This window comes from Stegostoma tigrinum, chromosome 16 (assembly GCF_030684315.1).
Source record: "Stegostoma tigrinum isolate sSteTig4 chromosome 16, sSteTig4.hap1, whole genome shotgun sequence".
Classification (NCBI taxonomy): domain Eukaryota; kingdom Metazoa; phylum Chordata; class Chondrichthyes; order Orectolobiformes; family Stegostomatidae; genus Stegostoma; species Stegostoma tigrinum.
The window spans coordinates 15,330,008-15,351,666 of NC_081369.1; the positions used below are offsets into that span (position 1 = coordinate 15,330,008).

The 21,659-nt window shown below is 41.0% G+C and overlaps 1 protein-coding gene across 4 annotated transcripts in view; it reads left to right on the forward strand.

The window, feature by feature from the left end:
- Positions 1 to 21,659, forward strand: part of slc12a3 (solute carrier family 12 member 3) — a 63,018-nt gene that overhangs the window by 32,816 nt on the left and 8,543 nt on the right. For 3 of the 4 annotated variants that reach the window (XM_059651618.1, XM_059651620.1, XM_059651621.1), the window contains 10 exons: positions 686 to 793; positions 2,072 to 2,195; positions 4,027 to 4,128; positions 5,526 to 5,681; positions 6,761 to 6,860; positions 8,022 to 8,133; positions 10,414 to 10,548; positions 12,866 to 12,972; positions 13,857 to 13,939; positions 16,426 to 16,524. In XM_059651618.1, the coding sequence (XP_059507601.1) occupies positions 686 to 793; positions 2,072 to 2,195; positions 4,027 to 4,128; positions 5,526 to 5,681; positions 6,761 to 6,860; positions 8,022 to 8,133; positions 10,414 to 10,548; positions 12,866 to 12,972; positions 13,857 to 13,939; positions 16,426 to 16,524 (1,126 nt within the window). The remainder of the gene's footprint in view (positions 1 to 685; positions 794 to 2,071; positions 2,196 to 4,026; positions 4,129 to 5,525; positions 5,682 to 6,760; positions 6,861 to 8,021; positions 8,134 to 10,413; positions 10,549 to 12,865; positions 12,973 to 13,856; positions 13,940 to 16,425; positions 16,525 to 21,659) is intronic. The other variant, XM_059651619.1, reaches the window with a different exon arrangement.

A 21,659-nucleotide genomic window follows, 5' to 3' on the forward strand; every position in this document is an offset into this window, starting at 1 on the left:
CACAAACTAAATTTATCAAATTAAATTGTAAAATGAGCATTATATTCAAAGCTAAAAATCTCCCATTTCATCTCAACATTGTTTGTTTGTTTTATCTATTCACCTTGGATTCTTTCCTCAATGTTTACTGGCTGCCTTGATCTGAGTTTCCTCAGGTTCTGCAGCTGCTTCCTTCTCTCTCTGGCTTTGACTCGATTCCTTCAACTTCGGTCTGCAGTGAGGTGCTCCCCTCCTAGCTCATCCTGGTCTGGTGCCTGATATTCTGTAGTATCTTTTTATTCCACTTTTTCAGTTTCTTCCCCCCCAGGTTCATTTATTAGATCATTAACATATTGCACAATAATGGACATTGAAATGAAAATGAAAGTTTTATTTTAATCCAAATGCAAGAGTTTTGTTCTGACCTTCGCCAATGGCTGCCAGTACTTCTCAGCAGAGACACTGGCAAGCATTTGTGCTATAATCAAATCTGGAGGATATCTGCTGGTTCACATCTGCAGTGAACATTGTGCTGTGGTCAGTTTCTGGCAGATCTGTATCACATCTGCAGTTCTACACCACCCACAAATGATGTGCTGTGATTATTTTCTTTCATTCTTAGAATTAAGACAACTTGTCCGAGAGTAATGAAATGCCAGTATTTGGTGAAGTAACAAACCATTTTTTCCACTTTTTTTTAAAAAAGACTATGAGTCTAGTGTCTGGATTTGCCCCTTTGATTACAGCCGGAATCTTTGGAGCTACCCTTTCCTCTGCACTTGCCTGCCTTGTGTCTGCACCAAAAGTCTTCCAGGTATTGAATGTTTCTTTAGCTACACAACTACTGTTTAACTGTACTGTAATACATTCCAGTATTGTCATTCACTTCAAATTGTGGAATTGCTGAAAGTTAGTCCTGTAATAGTTAGGCATTTTTCTCGAAACAAATGTCCCTCTCCAAATATTAACTGGTAAATTAATGCAACCCAATCTCTCTATTCTAATTTGTACACTTAATCAGCCTCCATTTAATGTAATTGAGTGGGAAGTATGTGAAAGAAGTTAATCTAGTTTGGCTTCAATAACTGAGCTATTACTTGGTCTGTACTCTGTTAGCCCACCTAAAATTAACAGTGCGTTGTGTACGGTAATCTGGAAATTCGTACATTATATCAATGTCCCAACTAGCTGACACATTGTCAATCAATTATAAACGCATTAAGGTGTCTGTTACAGAAATGATATAAATGCAAGTTACTTTTGTTATAATGTGTATGGTAACACTGTTTAGTTACAACAAACTGAATTGTTAAAAAATATGTCTACTGACCCACTGGTTTTTGTACATCCATGAAACCAATAAAATTCAGAATAACAGAACGCTTGGGCTGGATCTCTTCTTGGCCAAGAGTGTGAAACAGATGACTGTGAAACAGCCATTCCTCATACACACCTCTTGATTTTCCTTCCCATTTAGAAAATGAGATCGGGCAGAATGTAAAATAGGCTGCCATTTCACAAATGTCCATTCCACAGTATGGTCCCCAAAACCAAATGCATCCCCATTGTTTTGTGCACCCTTTCCCATGTTCCACATTCTTAATTCTGTTTCTTTCAGAAAATTGTAAGCATCCATTTTACTTGCTTTGACTTAAGTCAAACACGTACAACCCCTGACTTTTTGGTGCAAAACCATTGTTTGTTAGTCTGCAGTCCATGCTGTATTAGTTTCTGATAGACAAAGGAATTGACCATCCTTCAGTAAATGACATTGTACAGTTCTTCTATATGAAGCTCTAGAAATTTTTGTACAAAGGCACTGAGCTTAAAATCAACTTCTGTCTACTTTATGTATTTCACACCATGCTGCGAGTTCAGACTCCAAACCATGATATTTATAGCAATTTGTTTTTGCTTTTACTTCATTCTGTGAGACGTTAAGCTTGAAATTCGTTTAGTTCTATATGCAGTGAATTAGTGAATGTCATGGGGTGAAGTACAGTACTTATCATTAGTGTCAATGTTCTAAGCTATTTATTGCCTAAAAGTAGGTGGCTCAATTGAACCAATTTTTTTTAACCTTTCTCAATAGTGTCTGTGCCAGGACAATCTTTATCCTGGTATTGGTTTCTTTGGGAAGGGTTATGGCAAGAACAATGAGCCCATTTACAGTTATCTCCTCACTTACGCCATTGCTATTGGTTTCATTCTCATAGGTAAGTAACTCAACATGTCTTTCTTGTCTTTCGATTGGTGAGGCCAAAAACTCTGTCAGCATGAAGTTATACCTATAATGGCAAGATGTTTTCAGTTCAAATATTAGAAATGAAAATGCAATCCCAAATTATTTAACTTTGAAGGAAAATATCTAATAACATGCAGTACTTTACAAAAAGTTGAATGCTTTTCTTTAATCTACTGATAAGTATAAAATACTTTTTATAGTGTATGTATTTAAGCTGTTATTTTTATAAAGTGTGTAAAGCATTCTAGAAGAACTATCGCAGTGTATAAAAGCTAGAAGTTGCATGTCAGTGGCATCTTTTCAGGCTTTTATTTGTTGGATTGGTCTTCAAATCTGTAAAAGTTCCACAAAAGACGATTAAAGTAGAAATGTTTAAAATAGTGTTGTCCAACATGGGCCACAGTGTGACCTGCTGAGGGATCCTATCCAAACTGCTGTTCACAATTTTGTTTGGGGGCGGCATGGTGGCTCAGTGGTTAGCACTGCAGCCTCACAGCATCAGGGACCCGGGTTCGATTCCAGTCTCGGGCAACTGTCTGTGTGGAGTTTGCACATTCTCCCCGTGTCTGCGTGGGTTTCCTCCCACAGTCCAAAGATATGTAGGCTAGGTGGATTGGCCATGCTAAATTGCCCGTAGTGTTCAGGAGTGTTTGGGTATAGGGGGATGGGTTTGGGTGGGATGCTCCAAAGGGCGGTGGGGACATGTTGGGCCAAAGGGCCTGTTTCCACACTGTAGGGAATCTAATCTAATCTAATCTAATCAATACAGGTATGGGAAACTGAAGGACATTGCATGGTGCTATCCCTTTGATCAGGGGGCCATCTCTATCCTGCATTTGTGCAGTGCATAGTGAATGCGGAAGAGGAATAGACTGTGATTGGTGGAGAAACCAAACGTGTGTGATTTGGTGACTCTGTGGGATGGGGAACTGGGAGCGTTTCAGGGACACCCTGGCTTGTGAAGGAGGGGAATGAGAGGCAGGTTGCCTGGATGAGTCAGGGAAGCAAGGAAGAGCAGTGGTTGCTGTAGCAGCACAGCTCAGGGTGATTGGTGTGTTGGATTGGGAGGGAGGAACTGTGTGTCGCCACCTTTGGAGCTGCTCCTGAGTAATATTAACACAAAACTTCCCAGACCTGAGCTGGAAGTGGTATCTCTGTGTATGCGTGGAGGTGGTGAGATTAAGCTGGATGTAGACCCACTCTTTCTCAAAGCATCCATCCACAGACCAAGCTGGAAGATGGGGAAGACCCAGGTTTAAAAGGAATCCACCCCCACACTCCACTTGAGAATTCTACCAAAGCTACCTTGCAGGCAAATACAAGGTTAGTTATCCCTTAGCATGGCCCTGGCCCCCACACCATTATCTGGAGCTTTGGTATTTTTATTACTCAGTCTACTTTTTAACTCAGTTGACAGCAAAAAAGTGTTTTTTTTTAAGTTAGCTCTGCTGCTTGACCCTTTTTTAATGGTTATTGTTATGAATTATTTGGCAAAATGATCAATTTTTGATTCCAGTTCACTGGTGTAGCAAACAATCCCTTTCCGAAATTTTCTCACTGGCCCTTCAAGTGAGAGAAAAATTGAAATGTGGCCCTTCAATATGAAAATAGTTAAACAGCCCTGTTTTAACAAAGCAGTATTTTGGAGACAGAAATTTCCAGAAATCACTGCTGTCAAAGTCTTCAGTTGCGTCAGTTCAACTGTGTTTGAAGGACATTATACAATGCCCTTACATATTACACAATGGTTGACAATGAAATGTAAAACTACCAGTAACTTGTGTGGTTCTATTCTCTTACAGCGGAACTGAATATGATTGCTCCAATCATCTCCAACTTCTTCTTATGCTCCTATGCACTCATCAATTTTAGCTGCTTCCATGCTTCAGTTACCAATTCTCCAGGCAAGTTTTCACTTGTGATTTCTCTAGAGGTTTGCATGTGGGTTTTGTCTTTATTTCTGATATCAAGTAAAAATCGGTCGCAGGCCAAAAATCTGCTGATCACCAGAGGTAGGCAGTGTAGTGTGCAGTTCTGTGCTCTCTATTGTCCTTCACCAAACTGTGCTTTCTTAAATACCATTCTGGTTGTCATGAAATTTGAGCATCACAAGCCTGCAGTTCATTGATGTGACTGTGTCATTGAGCCCAAGTGTTAGTGGTTCAAAAGCGCTAATTCTTTCTGGGAGCAAAGGGAAAATAGAGTTTTTCAGCCTACATTAAAATAAACTAAATACTGAAGGAAGCTTGTATGTATTGAGAACATTTCACAAAACAGCAGTTAAAATAGGGAGTGACAGCTCCAAACACACAGTATTCTGACAATGATGTGACTGTTTCATCAATGGATTATAATAGTTCCTATAGGTGAGCTTTGTTCTCAAAGAATTGTAAGTTATAATGTTACCAGGCAGTTTCTTTTTAAATGTAATCTATGCATATTCCCAGCACTGTGTATTTGTCCTATGTAGGTATTGTTGAAGGTGAATGTAACCTTTCATACTGCCCATAATCTTGACCACCATTAATATGAGAGGCGACCTGATAGAAGCCTACAAAATTATAGGAGGTATAGGTAGGGTGGATAATCGGAGGCTTTTTCCAAGGATGAACATGTTAACTACAAAAGGACAACAAGCTGAGAGGGGTAAGTTTCCGGGGAGAAGTGCAGGGAAAATTTTTCACAGAGGGTGGTAGCTGCCTGCCAGTGGAGGTGTTGGAAGCAAGCATGTTAGCAATGTTTAAGGCGAATCTTGATAGACACAGGAACAGGAGGCAAACAGAGTGTTGGAAACCACACGTGGGCAATAAACAGTGGATTCAAATAAGGACGAGGAATCATCGCAGGCTTAGTAAGCCAAATGACCTGATCCTATGCTGCATTGTATTCTACAACATAAATCTGTTGTATATTGGGAATGTCACTGCAGGCTTCAATTAGAGCTGCAGTGACACAATAGAGGTATCAGTTCTGATGTATCATGATAGTTCCATGCTCGCGTAATCTCAAGTTATAAGAAAATAGCACAATAGCCATGCCATTTAAACGAATGGGGCTGGAGTCGCATTATAGCCAATACAGGTAAGGAAAGTTTATGTTCTACAAATAGCTGTCTAAATTCTTCAGTTGCATTAAAGCCCACTCATGTTGAAGAAACACGTGTAATATCAGAACCAACCGTATGCTCACTAAAAGTCTGGTCCTAAAGCTTAGCCACGCTGACGACATCCACCGAGTGCCATAGAGTGGATGTCACTCATATCACTTTTAAATGATTGATTTTGCTTTATGTTTTAAAAAGGTTGGAGACCTTCATTCAAATATTTCAACAAGTGGGCCTCCCTGTTCTGTGCAGTAGTTTCCGTGGTTATCATGTTTTTACTAATGTGGTGGGCTGCCCTCATTGCTATTGGCATTGTTGCTGTCCTCCTGGCGTATGCATTGTACAAGAAGCCTGGTAAGTCACTAGGAGAGTTGCCACTGTACCGGTTGTGAGTCCATTCTGTTTTTCACGGAATGTTAAAGAACTGAAGTATTAATGATATGTTCACTTGTTTGACTGTGCTCTGAAGTCTGACACAACTTGTTGATTGTAGTTATGGTTAGTTGTCTTTGTGGTTGAGTTTAAATGAAGCCACATTGGCTTTTTAATGAAGGTTTTGACATGTTTTGAATTGTAGATCCACAGTCACATTTGGCCCTGTTTATTCCATCTAAATGGTCGCTCTTATAGTATGAATCTAGGCTGCAGGGGTCAGCAAGTTAATGAAGTCAGGTATCAAAAGTAATTGAATGTAATTGGTTTATTGCCCAACATGTATGTGTATCAGCAAATGTCACACCTGCGTTCAGGAGCAGGAACCATTCCCTCTCCTTGTCTCAGGAAATACCAAGGTGTCTTACAGCCAACAGTGTTGTTGCCATACTTGTGCCAGTCCATGTGGCTTGAAGTTCAAAGTGATTGCTGCAGCTTGCCTGCTTTAAAGGCCATTGCCTGAGGCCTTTCAACCTTACTTTACAAAAGGCCTGGTAACTCTCAGACCGTATACTTGTCACTGAATGCTTTTTGTAAATGTCACTGGATTGAACCACTTAATAGCGCAATGTGCTCAATGGAGAAAGGTTATATTTTCACTACATTTTTCATAAAGTCCACTGTTTTCGAATGTGATTTGAAATATTTTATGAATAAAGTATTTCTTTTGCAAGAAAGAAAACAGTTCACTTCAGAACCCTGTATGTCAGGCATTTTGGGAATGGTTTGAGATATCCAATGAACTGCAAGGATAATAAATGCAAGTCTTTTTCTTACCATCTGAATGATGCACTTACCATACTTTCTGAGCCAGTGGTGAATTCTGTTCAAGTATTTTTGAGTGTGTGATTCATTGTGGTTGATTTTACATGCAATAGCTCCAAATGATTGACGGTATTTTTCTACTTAAAAAAACAAAGATTTCAAACTCTAATGTGATGCAGAGATAGTCAAATAAATAATGCACGTGTTTTCTGAATTTCAATGTTTTCCCCTTTTAGCTGTAAATTGGGGGTCGTCAGTTCAAGCTGGTTCCTATAAAATGGCATTGATCTATTCAATGGGACTTAATGAAGTGGAAGATCATATTAAAAATTACAGGTAATTATGGGTAACCAAGCAATTTATAACAAGTGGCCACAATACTTAACCTAGCTTTTGTGCTCCTGAGATGCTGCTTGGCCTGCTGTGTTCATCCAGCCTCACATTTTATTATCTTACAATACTTAACCTTCTTTTTTCATTCAAGAACCATCAGTTCTTCACAAATTATTTCATAACAAGCAGATGAGTGATTCTGTTTTTTCTTAACAATAGTTATTTTTTCATTTATATGACAAAATTAAATTGTTGAAAGCATAGAGGATTCTGCCTTTTTCAGTTTGACGCTGTCCCATCTTAAAGTTTAATTAAGCAGAAATTGGTACCAAACCAGTGCTGCCTTGGCCTCAAACCCTAGTTCCTTTTCCTGCCAACCAGGTGAGTTATATATTCATTTTGGTTATTTTACACACAGATAAATTAGTTCACATTATCTCATTGCTGGCAGTCGTGAGTGGATGGGTTACCCGAAGTATCTGCGGTAACAACAAATTAAAGATTAATCTCCCAGATACTGCTATAAGCAACTGTGAAGAATAATCATAGGGACAGTTTAAAAAATTATCTTTATCATTTGATGATTAGTTTTGAAATTATTGTCATCAGGGGAAGCATATAATGACCATTTGACATTCTAGAATTCAAGTAAAATGTTTGCTTGACATGTAACCATAAGCTATTAGCCCAATTGGTTTAATGCTGTTGAATTTATCCTAATCCTGTTCTACATCTGTCTTTTGTTGAGTATAAATTTGTTGTGAACCCATCGACAAGTATTAGTTCATGTCTATTTATTTTGGGCCGTTTGCTCATAACTGGATAAATACATCATGTGGATAAATACATCATGTGAAGCTGGAGAAACACAGCAGGTCAGGCCATATCAGAGGAGGAAAGCTGATGTTTTGGGTCAGGACCCTTCTTGAGCCCATTTCTGGAGAAGGGTCCCAACCTGAAACGTCAGCTTTCTTCTGCTATTTCCTGACCCATTGTGTTTCTCCAGCTCCACACTGTGTTATCTCTGACTCCAGCATCGGCAGTTCTTACTATCTCTAAATACATCATGTGTTATGTTCTCACCCCCACAATTTTGATATTGCCACAATTAAAGAATGTTGTTCCTCTTAACTCAAAATTTAACTTTTTTTCTCTCTCCTTCAGGCCTCAGTGCTTGGTTCTTACTGGTCCTCCTAACTTTCGTCCAGCACTAGTAGATATTGTGGGGGCGTTCACCAAAAACCACAGTCTGATGGTGTGTGGGAATGTGCTAATCGTGAGTTTGAAGCTTGTTTTCCAGAAATATATGCAGCGGTGACCTTGCTTCTCAAAACAAAATTTTGGACGTTTTATCATCGTATATGCATTTTTGCTGTACACTTTCTTTTATGGCTTATTCCTTTTAAAGAATTTCTGCACTATGGCAGAAACAGTGGTGCTCCATCAGTAGAGCATTAGGTTTCTGGATGCACATGCACAGCTTTCCAGTTTAGGGTTGTACAGTGGCTCAGTGGTTAGCACTGCTGCCTCACAGTGCCAGGGACCCAGGTTCAATTCCATCCTCGAGCAACTGTCTGTGTCTAGTTTGTATGTTCTCCCCGTGTCTGTGTGGATTTCCTCTGGGTGCTCCGGTTTCCTCCCGCAGTCCAGAGGTGTGCAGGGTAGGTGGATTGACCATGCTAAATTACCCGTAGTGCTTGGGGTTGTGTCTGGGTGGGATGTCGCAAGGGCAAGTGTGGACTTGTTGGACCGAAGGGTCTGTTTCCACACTGCAGGGATTCTATGATTGTATGCGTATATTTGATCTTAAATTGTATTATCTTCCAACAAACATGGAACTGTCTGTGCTGACAGATTTTTCAGCTCACTTTGCCCTGTTCCATACAAGGAGTTATGGACTGCCCAAACTTGGAGATTGTTAACCAGAATTTAAAACCCAAAACCAACACTAGTTTACAGATTGCTGGCTGTGAATGTAAAATGGACTTGCTAGGAAAGGCGAGGTCATGAGACGATATGGGTGGGTTAGGGTGTGTTGTCATTTCTGTGAGATCCAGGCTGATAGCAAATTAGGGAATTTCTACTTGATATCAGGCTGTCACACTGTCTCGCTCCCTCCCTGTGGAATTGATAAAGATTACTCTGTAGGTTTCTAGAAAAAGAGCCTAGACTGGCTGGTTTTCTGAGCTGTTTCAAATAGCTCAGTTGGTTAATAATGGGACTCCGACTCCAAGGATTGTGGTTTCAAGCCCCACATTGAATGACTGTTTTTGTGGAGGTTGAGCTTTAGTGGTAAGGTTACTGGCTTTGCGATCCAGAATGCCAGGCCAGTGTTCTAGGGCACATGGCTTCGAATCTTACCATAGGGTCATAGCATTTTACATCACTGAAGGAGGAACTTCAGCCATCATGTTTGTGGCCACTATGGAGCACCTATCCACCCTAAACCCATTTTCCAGCACTTGGCTCACAGCCTATGGCACTTCTGCGTTCAGCTAAATACTGCTGAAATATTCTGAGGTTTCCTGCCTCTACCCCTCTTTCTGGTATCAAACCCCCCCAACCCCTGCACATGACCATGCACAAATATTTTTACATCTGAACCCTTCCTGTTCCTTACCTAAATCTATAGCTCTGGCTATTGACCCACTCTATACTCCTCAGCATTTTGTTTACACTAATCAGATCCCATCCATGCTTTCCATGCTCCATGTAAAACAATCTTAACTTCATTTGTCCTCCTTTCTAGCTGGAATATTCCAGCCTAGGAAACATCCTGGTGAATCTCCTCTGATGCCTCTCTAGTGCTTGTAATTCCTTGAAGGTGGAAGGTAGAACTGCATATGGTACACCAGCTGTGGCCTAACTAATGTTTTATGCAGTTGCATCATAACTTGCCTGCCCTTATGTCCAATGCCTCAACTAATAAAGGCAAATATCCCATTAATCTTCTTCGTTACCATTTCTACTTGTCCTGCTGCCTTCAAGGATCAATAAACATGCACAGCAGATCCCTTTGGTTCTCTGCACTGTTCCCTTGCCTTGTTAGCCTTCTCAAAATGCATCACCTCACATTTTTCAGGGTCAGAAACTACTTGCCACTCTAACCAGGGATTCTGCATCATCCTACAGTCTTTTCTTCGTGCTGTTTACCACATCAAGAATTTTTATGTCACCTGCAAATTTACCAATCAAACTTCCTTTAATTCATATCAAGGCAGGTGCTAAAATGTGGGGCTCTTGTATTCATAGTGTCTCTACTTCTGAACCAGAAGGTCAGGGTTCAAGACTCGTCTGTCGTGGAGGTGTGTCACAAACATGTCTGAACAGGTTCTTTGTAAAAATAGAACGTTTAAAATGAAGCTGCACTGAGAGATCCCTAAAAGTGTGAGACTATTCTGAGCTGTTTCAATATGTTTGTGTAACCTGGGAGCCTGCACCTCAGTTATGAGCCTTGCTGAATTTATTCTGCTGAATCATTGGGACTGCAAAGGATTAATAAACTGAAGAGTAATAAATTTCATTCCTAACCGTGGTGCCCTGTGTTGAACTGAAGGGTCCTCATAAGGAAAAGGTGCCCGGGGTAACCTCAAATGGACACACCAAGTGGCTGACAAAGAGGAAGATCAAATCCTTTTATGCAGGTGTGGTTGCAGATGATCTACGAAGTGGAACACAAATGCTAATGCAGGTAAATGTGAGAAGTGAGCCCTTGAATGATGCAGAGCATAGACTATGTGGGCATGGGACAAAGATCAAGGTGATTCCTTTCAGAAGCACATCTAAACAAAAGGCCAGAATGCCTGGGGTATTGGCATTTAATGAGCATATAGTGAATGGGGAAGAGACTCCAGTTAAGAAAGAAAAGGGCTGGGTCTCACAGGTTCCCATAAAATTCTGACCTCTCCATGATTTTATGTTTGATCCACATGCTTTCGTTCCTGTGGAACCTGTTATTTAGCCAAATGGGGACCACCTGCAGCCACTTGCTGCCCAGCTGCTGTTTTCAGGCTGGCAGCAGAGCTCAGGGACAGAAGCTGCCTCGTATGTTCACCTGCTCTGGTCTCGAGCTGCAAAGAGCGAGTCTCTACCTTCACGGTTCCTCTTTGTCAATCATGGGTGCTCCAATATATACCCAGGAAAACCAATAAACTCCAAGGTTGGAGTAGTACCAGCAGCAACCCCACACCCCTCAGAAGAAACCTAGGTTTGTCTTCCATCTGGATGGTAGAGCCTGGTCCCTGGCTCCACCAGGAGTTTAGAACTTGTTTTCCGTCCAGACCCTGTCTCCCCTTCGCTGGCGCTGATTGTAGTCCCAGCAGTGACCACCAGGCTGTTGAAGTGGGGACAGGAGTCCCACATCCAGCTGATGAATACCTCACAGCCATCAAACATGGGAGTGTATTCCTATCCACTTTCTCAGGTCCTGCCCGCTTTCTCAGGAAATCTTAACAATGCGAAGAATCCTGCCCTAGAAAATAAAAATAAATAAGTAATAATACATAGAGTAAACAATAAAATGTTTTTATTTTTTGTAATTAATTTAGAAAATGGGTAAAACACTCAAATTAGATATTCCACATGTTGCGTGATGATTCCCCCACCATAACACTTCACTAAATCCCAAGCCAGTTATGCAGGACTCTCGGTGGAGGTCTAAAACATTTTTGGTTAGCAAATGGCAGAAGGTGAACAAAGACTGAGGGAAAAGGAAGAAAAGAATGTTATCCTAGACTCTGTGCATGCCGGTTCATTGCAAAGTCCAGAATGATGCAGCTATTTAACTGTATAAACTTCCTTTGTTATTTTCATTTGCTGCCAATTTAAAGTCATGGATTTTGTTTTTACAACATTCCCAAGTGAGCTGTGCTATATTAGGATGAGAAAACTAATATTTCTTCAACTGCAGCGTTAATAATTTATGATCTTTTGGCACCCACTAAGGGGATTTCGTCATGTGTGGGAACAGGGAAGACTAGGGTCAGATAATCACTTTGAAGAATCCTCATAGTGGGCCATGTTGGAAGTAGAAACCCGGAATATAAAGCACATTTATGTACTTGTATAGAAAGCAAAATAAAGACTGGAGCATGAGCATGGGAGTAGAAGTGAAACTTAAAAATGAGAATTTAAACTTTAAACCAAAAAGAACTTATTTTTTAGATCTGCAGTTTTTACATGTAAAGCTTCATCCATTCAGAAGAACATTTATAAAGTTTATTTCTCAGGGCTGAAGAGGTTGTTCATTTGTAATTATACAGTATTTTGTTGAAAGCTCAGTTACATCTGACATGTAAGACTTACCATTTTTGTTGATCCTTATTGCAGCAGCAGTAGCTAAATAGTTTGTATTTTGTTTATTATGTGAATGTTACTATTGTGCCCTCTGGGGAAAAAAAAGTATCTCTGACAGCAGCAATTTTATTTTTCATGGGACTTGAACATCACTAGTAAGCCTAGCATTTGGACAGTGATGCTGCAGTGATGTTTCTGGGTGAGTAGACCAGAGGCTAATGCCTTGGCAGTAGGAGTTCAAATCATACCATGGCATCTTGTGAAATTTAAATTCAATTAATTAATAAATCTGGAATTACAAGCTAGTCTCGGTAATGAGCAGTGTGACACGCTCAGATTATCATGAAAACCCATGTGGTTCAGTCATGTCTTTTTGAGAAGAAAATCTGCCATCCTTGCCCAGTCTGTTTTACATGAGACTTGAGACCTACAACAGGATGATTGACTTGTGCAATGGCCTAGCAACTCAATGCAAGTTTTATTAAATTGCGAGTGAAAAGTCAAGCTTCCATATTTCTGTGTTTTTGTGCAGATGTTAGAATTTACTTTCGGTTTTACCCATTATTTCCTAAGAGTGTTGAGAGTGTCATTATTACTGCCCAGGACGTTGTATTATCTATGTTTAAATTCACTCCTGATTTCCCTCCCCTCTCCCCACCGTTGTGTAAAAATGTTCATACATGTCGAAAGGAATCTTATTACATGTTTAATAGGCTGTCGGTCTTGGGAGGATGAAGCCTAACGTCCTGGTGATGGGATTTAAAAGGAATTGGCAATCTGATCACCCCCAGAATGTGGATAACTATATTGGCATTATCTAGTGAGTATCTAATTACTATGTCAATTAGTGTGCAAAAAGCAAATCATTTTAGAAAGGAGAGATAATGTGAGATTTTAAATACAATGGATGATGAGAATTTATTTCAGATGGATTATAGATGCAATAGTTTGTTTTGCACATTTCATCAAAATCAGATATGTAGGATGTTGTGTTTTGGGTTTTTTCCAGTGTTTTCAATGCTAGATTATAGATGGTATCATGAACTGAAAATTAGATTTTTGCTAGGAGAGTTGTAGGAGAGTGTCAGTCTAACATCTAATGCTGATTGCTGGAGAGTATATGAAATGCACATCACTGTTTCCTGACACTAAACATGACTGTCAGCAGGATAAAACTATCATTCACCGTTTTTAAGACAATGTCTGCTGATACCTGCCAATGCTCATGTAAGTAGGAGGTGGAGAGAAGTGGGACCCTGGAGCTCTCCACCCTCCAGGGTCTGGTCATTTCCCCCTTTCCTCCCATCTCCCACCTCTTAGTGGCCCCCACTATAGTTGTTGTGTCTGTAACTCGGGGCTAGGAGGCCTGGGTTCAAGTCTCATCTGTTCCAAAGGTGTGTTATAACATCTTTGATTTTAAAAAAACCTGGATACTCGTTCAGTGGCTTCTAGACTAGGAAAGGTGGACATTCCTGTTTAAGGTAAACTATAGATTTTCAATAAAATCCTTGTAACTCTCTAAAAGTCTTTTGCTGCCTAATTCAACATGTGAAAGTCAGCCTGTTTAACGACAGACACAATCAAGTGACCCTGCTTAAAGGGTCTGCACCGTTAATAGTTAACAAAGTGATAGGATTTTATACTGCACTTGGTAATTGAAATTAATGCCTGCTGCAATAGTTAACCTCTACATTTGAATTATAGTGACTCTTTTGACTTGAATTATGGTGTATGTATGATGAGAATGAAGCAGGGCTTGGATATTTCAAGAATGACGCAAGCACATGGTGAGTATGTGACAGATACTTAAGAAAATGTGTACTCAGGGCCCAGGGATTAGGACCTGTGCGTTCCACCGCAGTCAGTTTCATTAATTCCTCATCAATAGAGGCAGTATGACCATTGTGAGATGAAGCACAAGAAATAAATCATATGGCCCTGGGCTTGCTTCACCATTCAGTAAGATAATGGTTAATCGTTGGACTCGGCTCCACTTTCCCATCTGATCTACAAATCCCACAGCTATTTTAGGGCCCAAAATCATAATCTAATCCTTCAATATACTCTGCAATTGAGCATCCGCAGCTTAATGGGAGAGAGAATTCCAAGTATTCACAACTTCTTGCGAGCAGAAATATCTCCTCATCTCAGTCCTAAATAATTGATTGCTTAACCTGATATCAAGTTGCCAGGCAAAGTAGCTTCTTACCATCTAAGCTCTGGAGCCTTCTGATCATTTTGAATGTTTCAATGAGATCACCTTTCATTTTTGCTAAATTGCAAAAATTATAAGGTAATTCTATTCAGTCCCTCACAAGGCAACTCTTTCATCCCAGGTATAATTGCACCCTTTCTAAGGAATCTATGTCTTTCTTTAGTCCGAAATTGCATGTGGAACTCCAAATATGATCTTGCTAAAGACCTGCATCATATTCTATCTACCTATCTTAGTCTCCCTTTCCTGTATCTCTGGTCTTATCTCCCGGGTTTTCTCTCTCTTTCTTACTACTTTTTTTTGTTATCATCTAATCTACCCTCCCTGCTCTGTATTTCTCCCTTTTGTCATTCAGTTTCTCTGTGACCCTCTTCCAACTCTCTCCATTCCCCCTCTGAGTTCTGAGGAGGGGTCACCAGACCCAAAACATTAACCCAATTTTCTCCTACACAGATGCTGCCAGACCTGCTGAGCTTTTCCAGCAGCTTTGTTATTGTTCCTCTCCATTCTCTCTCTGACTGCCTGGCGCTTTCATAGATCGCCATGTGACTGTCCACTTCTGCCTCAGGCACGATCCTTCCCTTCCCCTGTCCCATCCATCCTAATCCTAATCCTTTTTAATTTCTGTTCGCATCCTTGATTGTTCATGATAACCTTCAACAATCCCTTTCACTGCAGGAGTTCTACATTTGAGAGTTTCTTTTAATTGTCAGTGAAGGTTCGGACTATTTCCCTACTTTTCCCCACTGTTTGTTGCTTATATTCTTAATTACATTATTCAGCTTCTTTAAAATTGTAAATTTAACAATGGGTGGAATGAAAATGGAATTTAAGTCTTGAACAACCACATTGCATAAATGTTTCTCAATATTGCCAATGGTCAATGCTTCTCTGAATTTTTCTCTCGTCTATTGTATGCTGAAATTACACTACATTTTTAATGCATTTTCTTCTGTTCACTCCTATTAAAATCAAGGCTTACCACGCTATCCTCACACTCTGAAAAAATCGTTCATAGATTGCAATGTTATCTTTAGATTACGTTCATTCTTTCCTTATAGAATCTACAAACGTACACTCGTATTAGCATTGCCAAGACTCTGCTCCTCCTCTTCTCTAACCTCGGTGGATCTGTTCTGCACTGCAGGTTTTGGTCCATCCTTTCACCAAATTTATGAATAAAGACACTTGGCTGTTGTGGTGATGGTGTGAAAGCATCATAATTGGCCCTCGATTCCGGGGCTTGTGACATGGGGCTAGATCAATGCCCAATAACAGAACTTACGGAGTTCAGGGCTCTACTGCACTCTGATCAGGAGCTAGGATTCTGTCCCTGTCCCTGTTGGAGGGATACTGACCCCCTTCTGGGTGAGAAAGGCCACAGACTAGATTGGTGAATTAGTAGCCAGTGAAGGACCACAACTTGCCAGTGGATGCAAGCACTTGTCTTCCCATGTGACAAAAGGGACGGATGTCCAACTGGGAAACCAGGGCAACTGTCTTGCTGTTGTGGGGTTGAGCTGCCTGTTTGCCACATGATCACCATGACCTTGCCTCTGATCCTCTGACCTCCCTCCGCCCATGACCTCTATCCCACAAGACCAGAAGGTAAAGGATTTACCTTCTTGCATTGAAGCCTTGGCCTCTGATTAGCCAGCAGCTTGTGAGGGTGGAATTTCCATCCTACCTGGGGCTAGATTGGAGTCAAGGCTGCTGAGGCAAGCGCACAGTCAGCTTGAAGCAAAGCAACTCTCATCAGCTTCCTGTTCATTACATTTCGTCCATTAGGTCTGTGATCTTACGTTTCCCCTCCAGCACTCACATGAACTAAATGAAGATCTCTGGTCTTCTGAGAGCTATTTCCACCCCATAAAATCAGCCTTTTAAGTGAGGAATGGAGAAAGGTGAAATGAAGTGATAATATTGAAGCCATCTACAATGGGAAGTTATGACCATTGTAGTAGCAATTCACTGGTGGTTTTTTAAAGTTGAACTGAATGCTGGTTCTGCCACTTGCCCATGCTGATCAGTAAAAAGCCATCACTATTTTTGCTTTAGTGGACTCCAGTACTGCCGTCACTCAACAGGCTAGTACCGTTTTCCAATCGGAGCAAGGCAAAAAGACCATTGACATCTACTGGCTCTTTGATGATGGAGGTAACAATCCGAATTGTTCATAAGTAACAGCTAGAAGGAGGAGCTGCAAATTTTCCTTTTGCAATTACACAAGTTAAAATGTAATGAGATAAATTGTTTATTCTAGTTGGAGAAGTCATAAGCTACAATATATTAAAATTAATGCATGAGCCTCCTACTCTAACATTGGCATAAGTGAACACCCACACTGGGATTATTTTTCATTTATTCATGAGAAGTAGATGTTGCTGGCTTGGCCTGCTTTTATTGCCCACTCTAGATTGCCCTTGAGAATGTAATGGTGAGCTACCGCCTCAAACTGCTGCGGCCCATGGGGACGAGCACACCCACGGTTCTGTTAGCGAGTTCCAGAATTGTTTCCCACCTACAAAGGAACAGCAACATTCTTATAAATCAGGATGGAGGGCAACTTGCTGCTGGTGGTGTTGTCTTGCATGAGGTAGTAGAGCTCAGGGAGTTTGGAAGATGCAGTGAGGTTTGTGGGTTGCTGCAGTGCATCATGTCGATGGCACACACTGCTGATATTGTGTGGTGGTGGTGAAGGGAAAGAATATTCATGGTGCTGGTTAGGTGCCAATCAAGTGGGTTGCTTTGTCCTGGATGGTGTCAAACCTTTTGAGTGTTGCTGTAACTGCATTCACCCTATGAATTAGGGAGTATTTCATCACACTCCTGACTTATACCTTGTGGTGGACAGGCTTTGAGGAATTGGAATGTGAGTTACATGCTGCAGAATTCCTAGCCTCTGGATTGCTGTTGAATCCACTGCATTTATTTGACTTGTCCTGTTCAGATTCTGATCAATGGTCACCTGAGGATGCTGATGATGAGGGATTCACTGATTAGTAATATATTTGAATATCAAGGAGTGGTGGTTAGATTGTGTTGGTGGAGTTGGTCATTACCTGGAATCTGTGTGGTGCCGATGTTACTTGCTCAGGCTTTTCTGCAAGTAGACACAGATTGCTTCTGTATCTGAGTAGTGGCAAATGGTGCTAAACATTGTGCCATCTTCAGTGAACTTCTGACATTATGATGGAGGGAAGGTTATTGAAGCAGCTGAAGGTGGTTGGGCCTTGGACACTACCCTGAGAAATTCCTGCAGAGATGTCCTGGTGCTGAGATGACTGACCTCCAACAGCCACAATCATTTTTTTAATGCTAGGTATAACTCCAGCCATTGGAGGCTGTTGTCCCTGTTTCCCATTGGCTCCAGTTTTGCTAGGTCTCCTTGAAGCCACACTTGGTCGAATGCAGCCTTGATGTTAAGGGCAGCTACTGTCACCTCACCTTTGGAATTCAGCTCCTTTCTCCACGCTTGAACCAAGGCTGTAATAAGGTCAGGAGATGACTGGCCCTGGTGGAACACAAGCTAGAAGTCACTAAGCAGATTATTGCTGCGCTGGTGCTGCTTGATAGCACTGTTGACGAGACCTTCCATCACTTGCCTGATGGTTGAGAGTAGATTAAAGGCAGAAATTTCTCCTGCATTTTGTGTACAGGATATACCTTGGCAATATTCCATATTGTCTGCTAGATGCCAGTTTTGTATCTGTACTGGAATAGCTTGGCTAGGGGAGTGGCAAGTTCTGGAGCACCAGTCTGCAGTACACTTGCTGAAAGTTGTCAGAGCTAATAGTGGTTGCAGTAATCCAGTAGGTCCACCCATGTGGAACAAATCGAATTGATTGAAGATTGATGATAGAAGACTGGTAACTGTGATGCTGGGGACCTCTGGAGGAGGCTGAGGTAGATCATCCACTCAGCACTTCTGGCTGAGGATTGCCGTGAATGCTTTAGCCTTTTCTTTTGCCTGATGTTTGTCTCATTTCATTTTCTTTAGCAGTTTGACACAACTGAGTGGCTTGCTAGGCCATTTCAGAGGGCGGTTAAGAGACCACCACATTGCTGTGTGCTTGAAGTCAGGTCAGCTGAGGGTGATGTTTTCTTCCCTGAAGGTCATCCATGAATCAGATTATACCGCAATTGGTGAATGGATTTATGATCACCATTAGACTGATTTTAATTCAAAATGTATTAATTAACTTCAAATTTCAACATTTGCTGTGGTGGGATTTAAACCTGTGCTCCCACAGTTTTACCCCGGCCCCAAATTTCTCGTCTAATGATTTTATAAATGTAAGGTGTCACTTGGTCTCAGCATTACCTGACAAACATGTCGGTCTCTTTTCAAAAAGATATCCCATCCTTTTAGCTGTTGTGGTTCTTGTCATGCAGCAGACCTAGATGCAGGCAGAAAAGTCCAAGGCCCTGGTGTTTCTCTTGCGTTCAGTCCCCTCCTTCTGTGCGCCTTTACTTCCCATTAACTCACCCTCTCCAATCATGAATTCTTTTTCCCCTTTCAAGATTCACCAAGTAATTATGTAGAGTGCACGATTTTGTGCTGAACATGACACCAAACTAAACAAATCCCTTTGTCCATGTCCTTCCTTGCCTTGTATATTCATGTGCTTAACTAAAAGTTTCTTAAATGTACCTGCCTCCACTACCACCCTGGCAGTGCATTCCAGACTACTACCACTCTGAGCTTCTTTAAAAAAAAAATTGCCCCTCACATCTCCCTTGAACTTACTCCTCTCACATTAAATGCATGCCCTTAGTATGAGACACTTCATCTCTGGGGGCAAAGATTCTGACTGTCAATCCTATCTATGCATCCCATAATTTTATAAACTTCTATCAAGCCTTTCCTCAGCCTCTGCCACTCCAGAGAAGAAAACCCAAGTATCTCTAGCCTCTCCTTATAGCTCAGGCCCTCTAATCCAGGCACCATCCTGGTAAATCTCTTCTGCACCTTCTCTAAAGCCTCCACATCCTTCCTGTAAAGTAGCAACCAGAATTGAATGCATTAAGTATGGCCTAACCAAAGTCTTATAAAGCTACAACATGACATCCTGACTATTGTATTCAATTCCCCGACCAACAAAGACAAGCATGATGTATGAGGGCAAACAGCATCAGAGGAGCAGGAAAGCTGACATTTCGGGTCTGGAACTGTCCTGACCCGAAATGTCAGCTTTCCTGCTCTGATGCTGCTTGGCCTGCTGTGTTCATCCGGTTCCACACCTTTATATATAATGCTTGAGATAATGCTATCTTTACCACTCTATCTGTTTGTGTGGCCACTTTCAAGGAGCTATGGACTTGAACCCAGAGATCCTTCTATATATCAATGCTGTTCAGGGTCCTGTCATTAACTGAATAAATTCACGAAACAATTGCAGAAAGGTCCTGGTAAAATGATAATGCCCATTGTTGGCATCTGGTTTACATACCAATGTAATAACATCTGTGAACAAGTTGATTAAAAAATATCTGCAGCATGTGTGTTAAATACCTGCAGCAGTAATGATACAATGGAGTGTTAATTTGTGCGCACTCTTGATAGATCTCACTCTATTAAACAAACCAGAAAGTACAAATTTTATTTTAATGCACGCATGCAATATTGTTAATTTGACAGGAAAATATCTCATTAATTATTTCCAGTGCTGTGTAGACAATAATATTGATTTTGGTCACTTGTTCATTAATACTTTCTGCACACCTTTTATAGTCTATTCATATTTGGAGGAAAAAACATCATCAATACTCATAACTCAGAAAAACAACACACAATCTGGAAGAATTTCTCCTGCCAGGGTGTACCTGGCATTATTCAATATCACAATTTTATGGATGGGTGTAATTGGATTTATTTTATCCGTTAACTTCACAGCGTAGTAGGATCAAATGATTCCTGAGCAACAAAGCAAAATCGTTTTAAGAAAGGAGGTCTTCACTCTCAGTTAAAGCCCTCAGGTGCCTCTGTACAATGGGACTGAGGACAAAGACTGAGTGTCCCACTTGTAACTGCTTTCTTGATCAGCAAGTCTGAAGACATTGAAGCCTGAACCCATGAAAGAACCAGAGTAAAATAAGATAATGGATAAGTGGACAAAAAGACATAAATAAACTCAATGGAAAAGACTGTTGGCAATCATATTGTTGGGTAAAACAGGTCACTGATTCACCTTGAGTCTATTATGCCCTCCTGTCTCAGCAATTCTGCAAAGCCTGACCATAGTGCATTCCAGACTCTCGACTCACTTGTGTGAAAATGTTTTCCTTTGATCACTTTACTGTTTCTTTAAGTGATTACTTTAAATCTGCGTCCCCTTGTAGGAAATGAAATCCTTTCATGTAGGAAATTTCTCCTAGATGGTGGCAGGGTAGGACTCTTCAGCCAGAGTCCCTCTGCTCTGTTCATTTCTTTTTCTTCCTGCCCTTTTTGTGTTTTTCTTTCCTTCTTTGTTCTTGCTTGCTGTACTTGGGTGACATCGGTGATGTCCTGGCCTCAGCGCAGACTTAGACTCCCGGCCTCAGCAGCTAGGCTGGGTATGGACTAGAGACTAGGTGCCAGTGTGGACTGGGTTGCAAGGACTGTTGATATTTACTGCCAGAAGGAACTGCTGCGACTAAAGTTTGGGCAGTTTTCTGAATTTCTGGGAAGGGGGGGATATTAGAAGAAACAGGGATCATGGATGTCTGAAGGCTGGAAGGTGCAGCGATGGTCACTGAAGCTGACCTGAAGGACTGGCTTTAAAAAAAACATCTGAGCTGCCAAGCGGACACATCAGATCTGTATTAAAGCTGGCCTTGCAGCTCTCGATTTCTGGCTGCTTCAGGATGAGAAGAATTCCCTCTGTTGGATCCTGGTGTTTGGCATGGTACATACCTCTGTTTGCTCGAGCTTTCTTAACAGTGCAGTTTCAGATTGCAGCAGGCATTATTGCCTAGACAGAAATAGGTTAAAAATGAGAGATACAGATACATCAGCTGAGGTAGGCAGTGGTTGGGACAAATATATAGAAACGTCAAAAGACACAGAATGATAGCCAGGCAAGAATGACAGGGGAGAGGATAGACCATGAGCTGTGTCTTAGTAAATTTTGAGTCATTTTTCAGTGAGCGACCTTCTTGCTTATTCCATCTAAGTATTCCATCATTTCGTCCGGAGCAACATTACGACTAATTTGCACCTACGACATGGCTCATTTATTCCCAATCAGATAGCTTCACAGTTTAATTTGCCATCAACTGTTCTTAAATGGAAATTATACCTAGAATTTAGA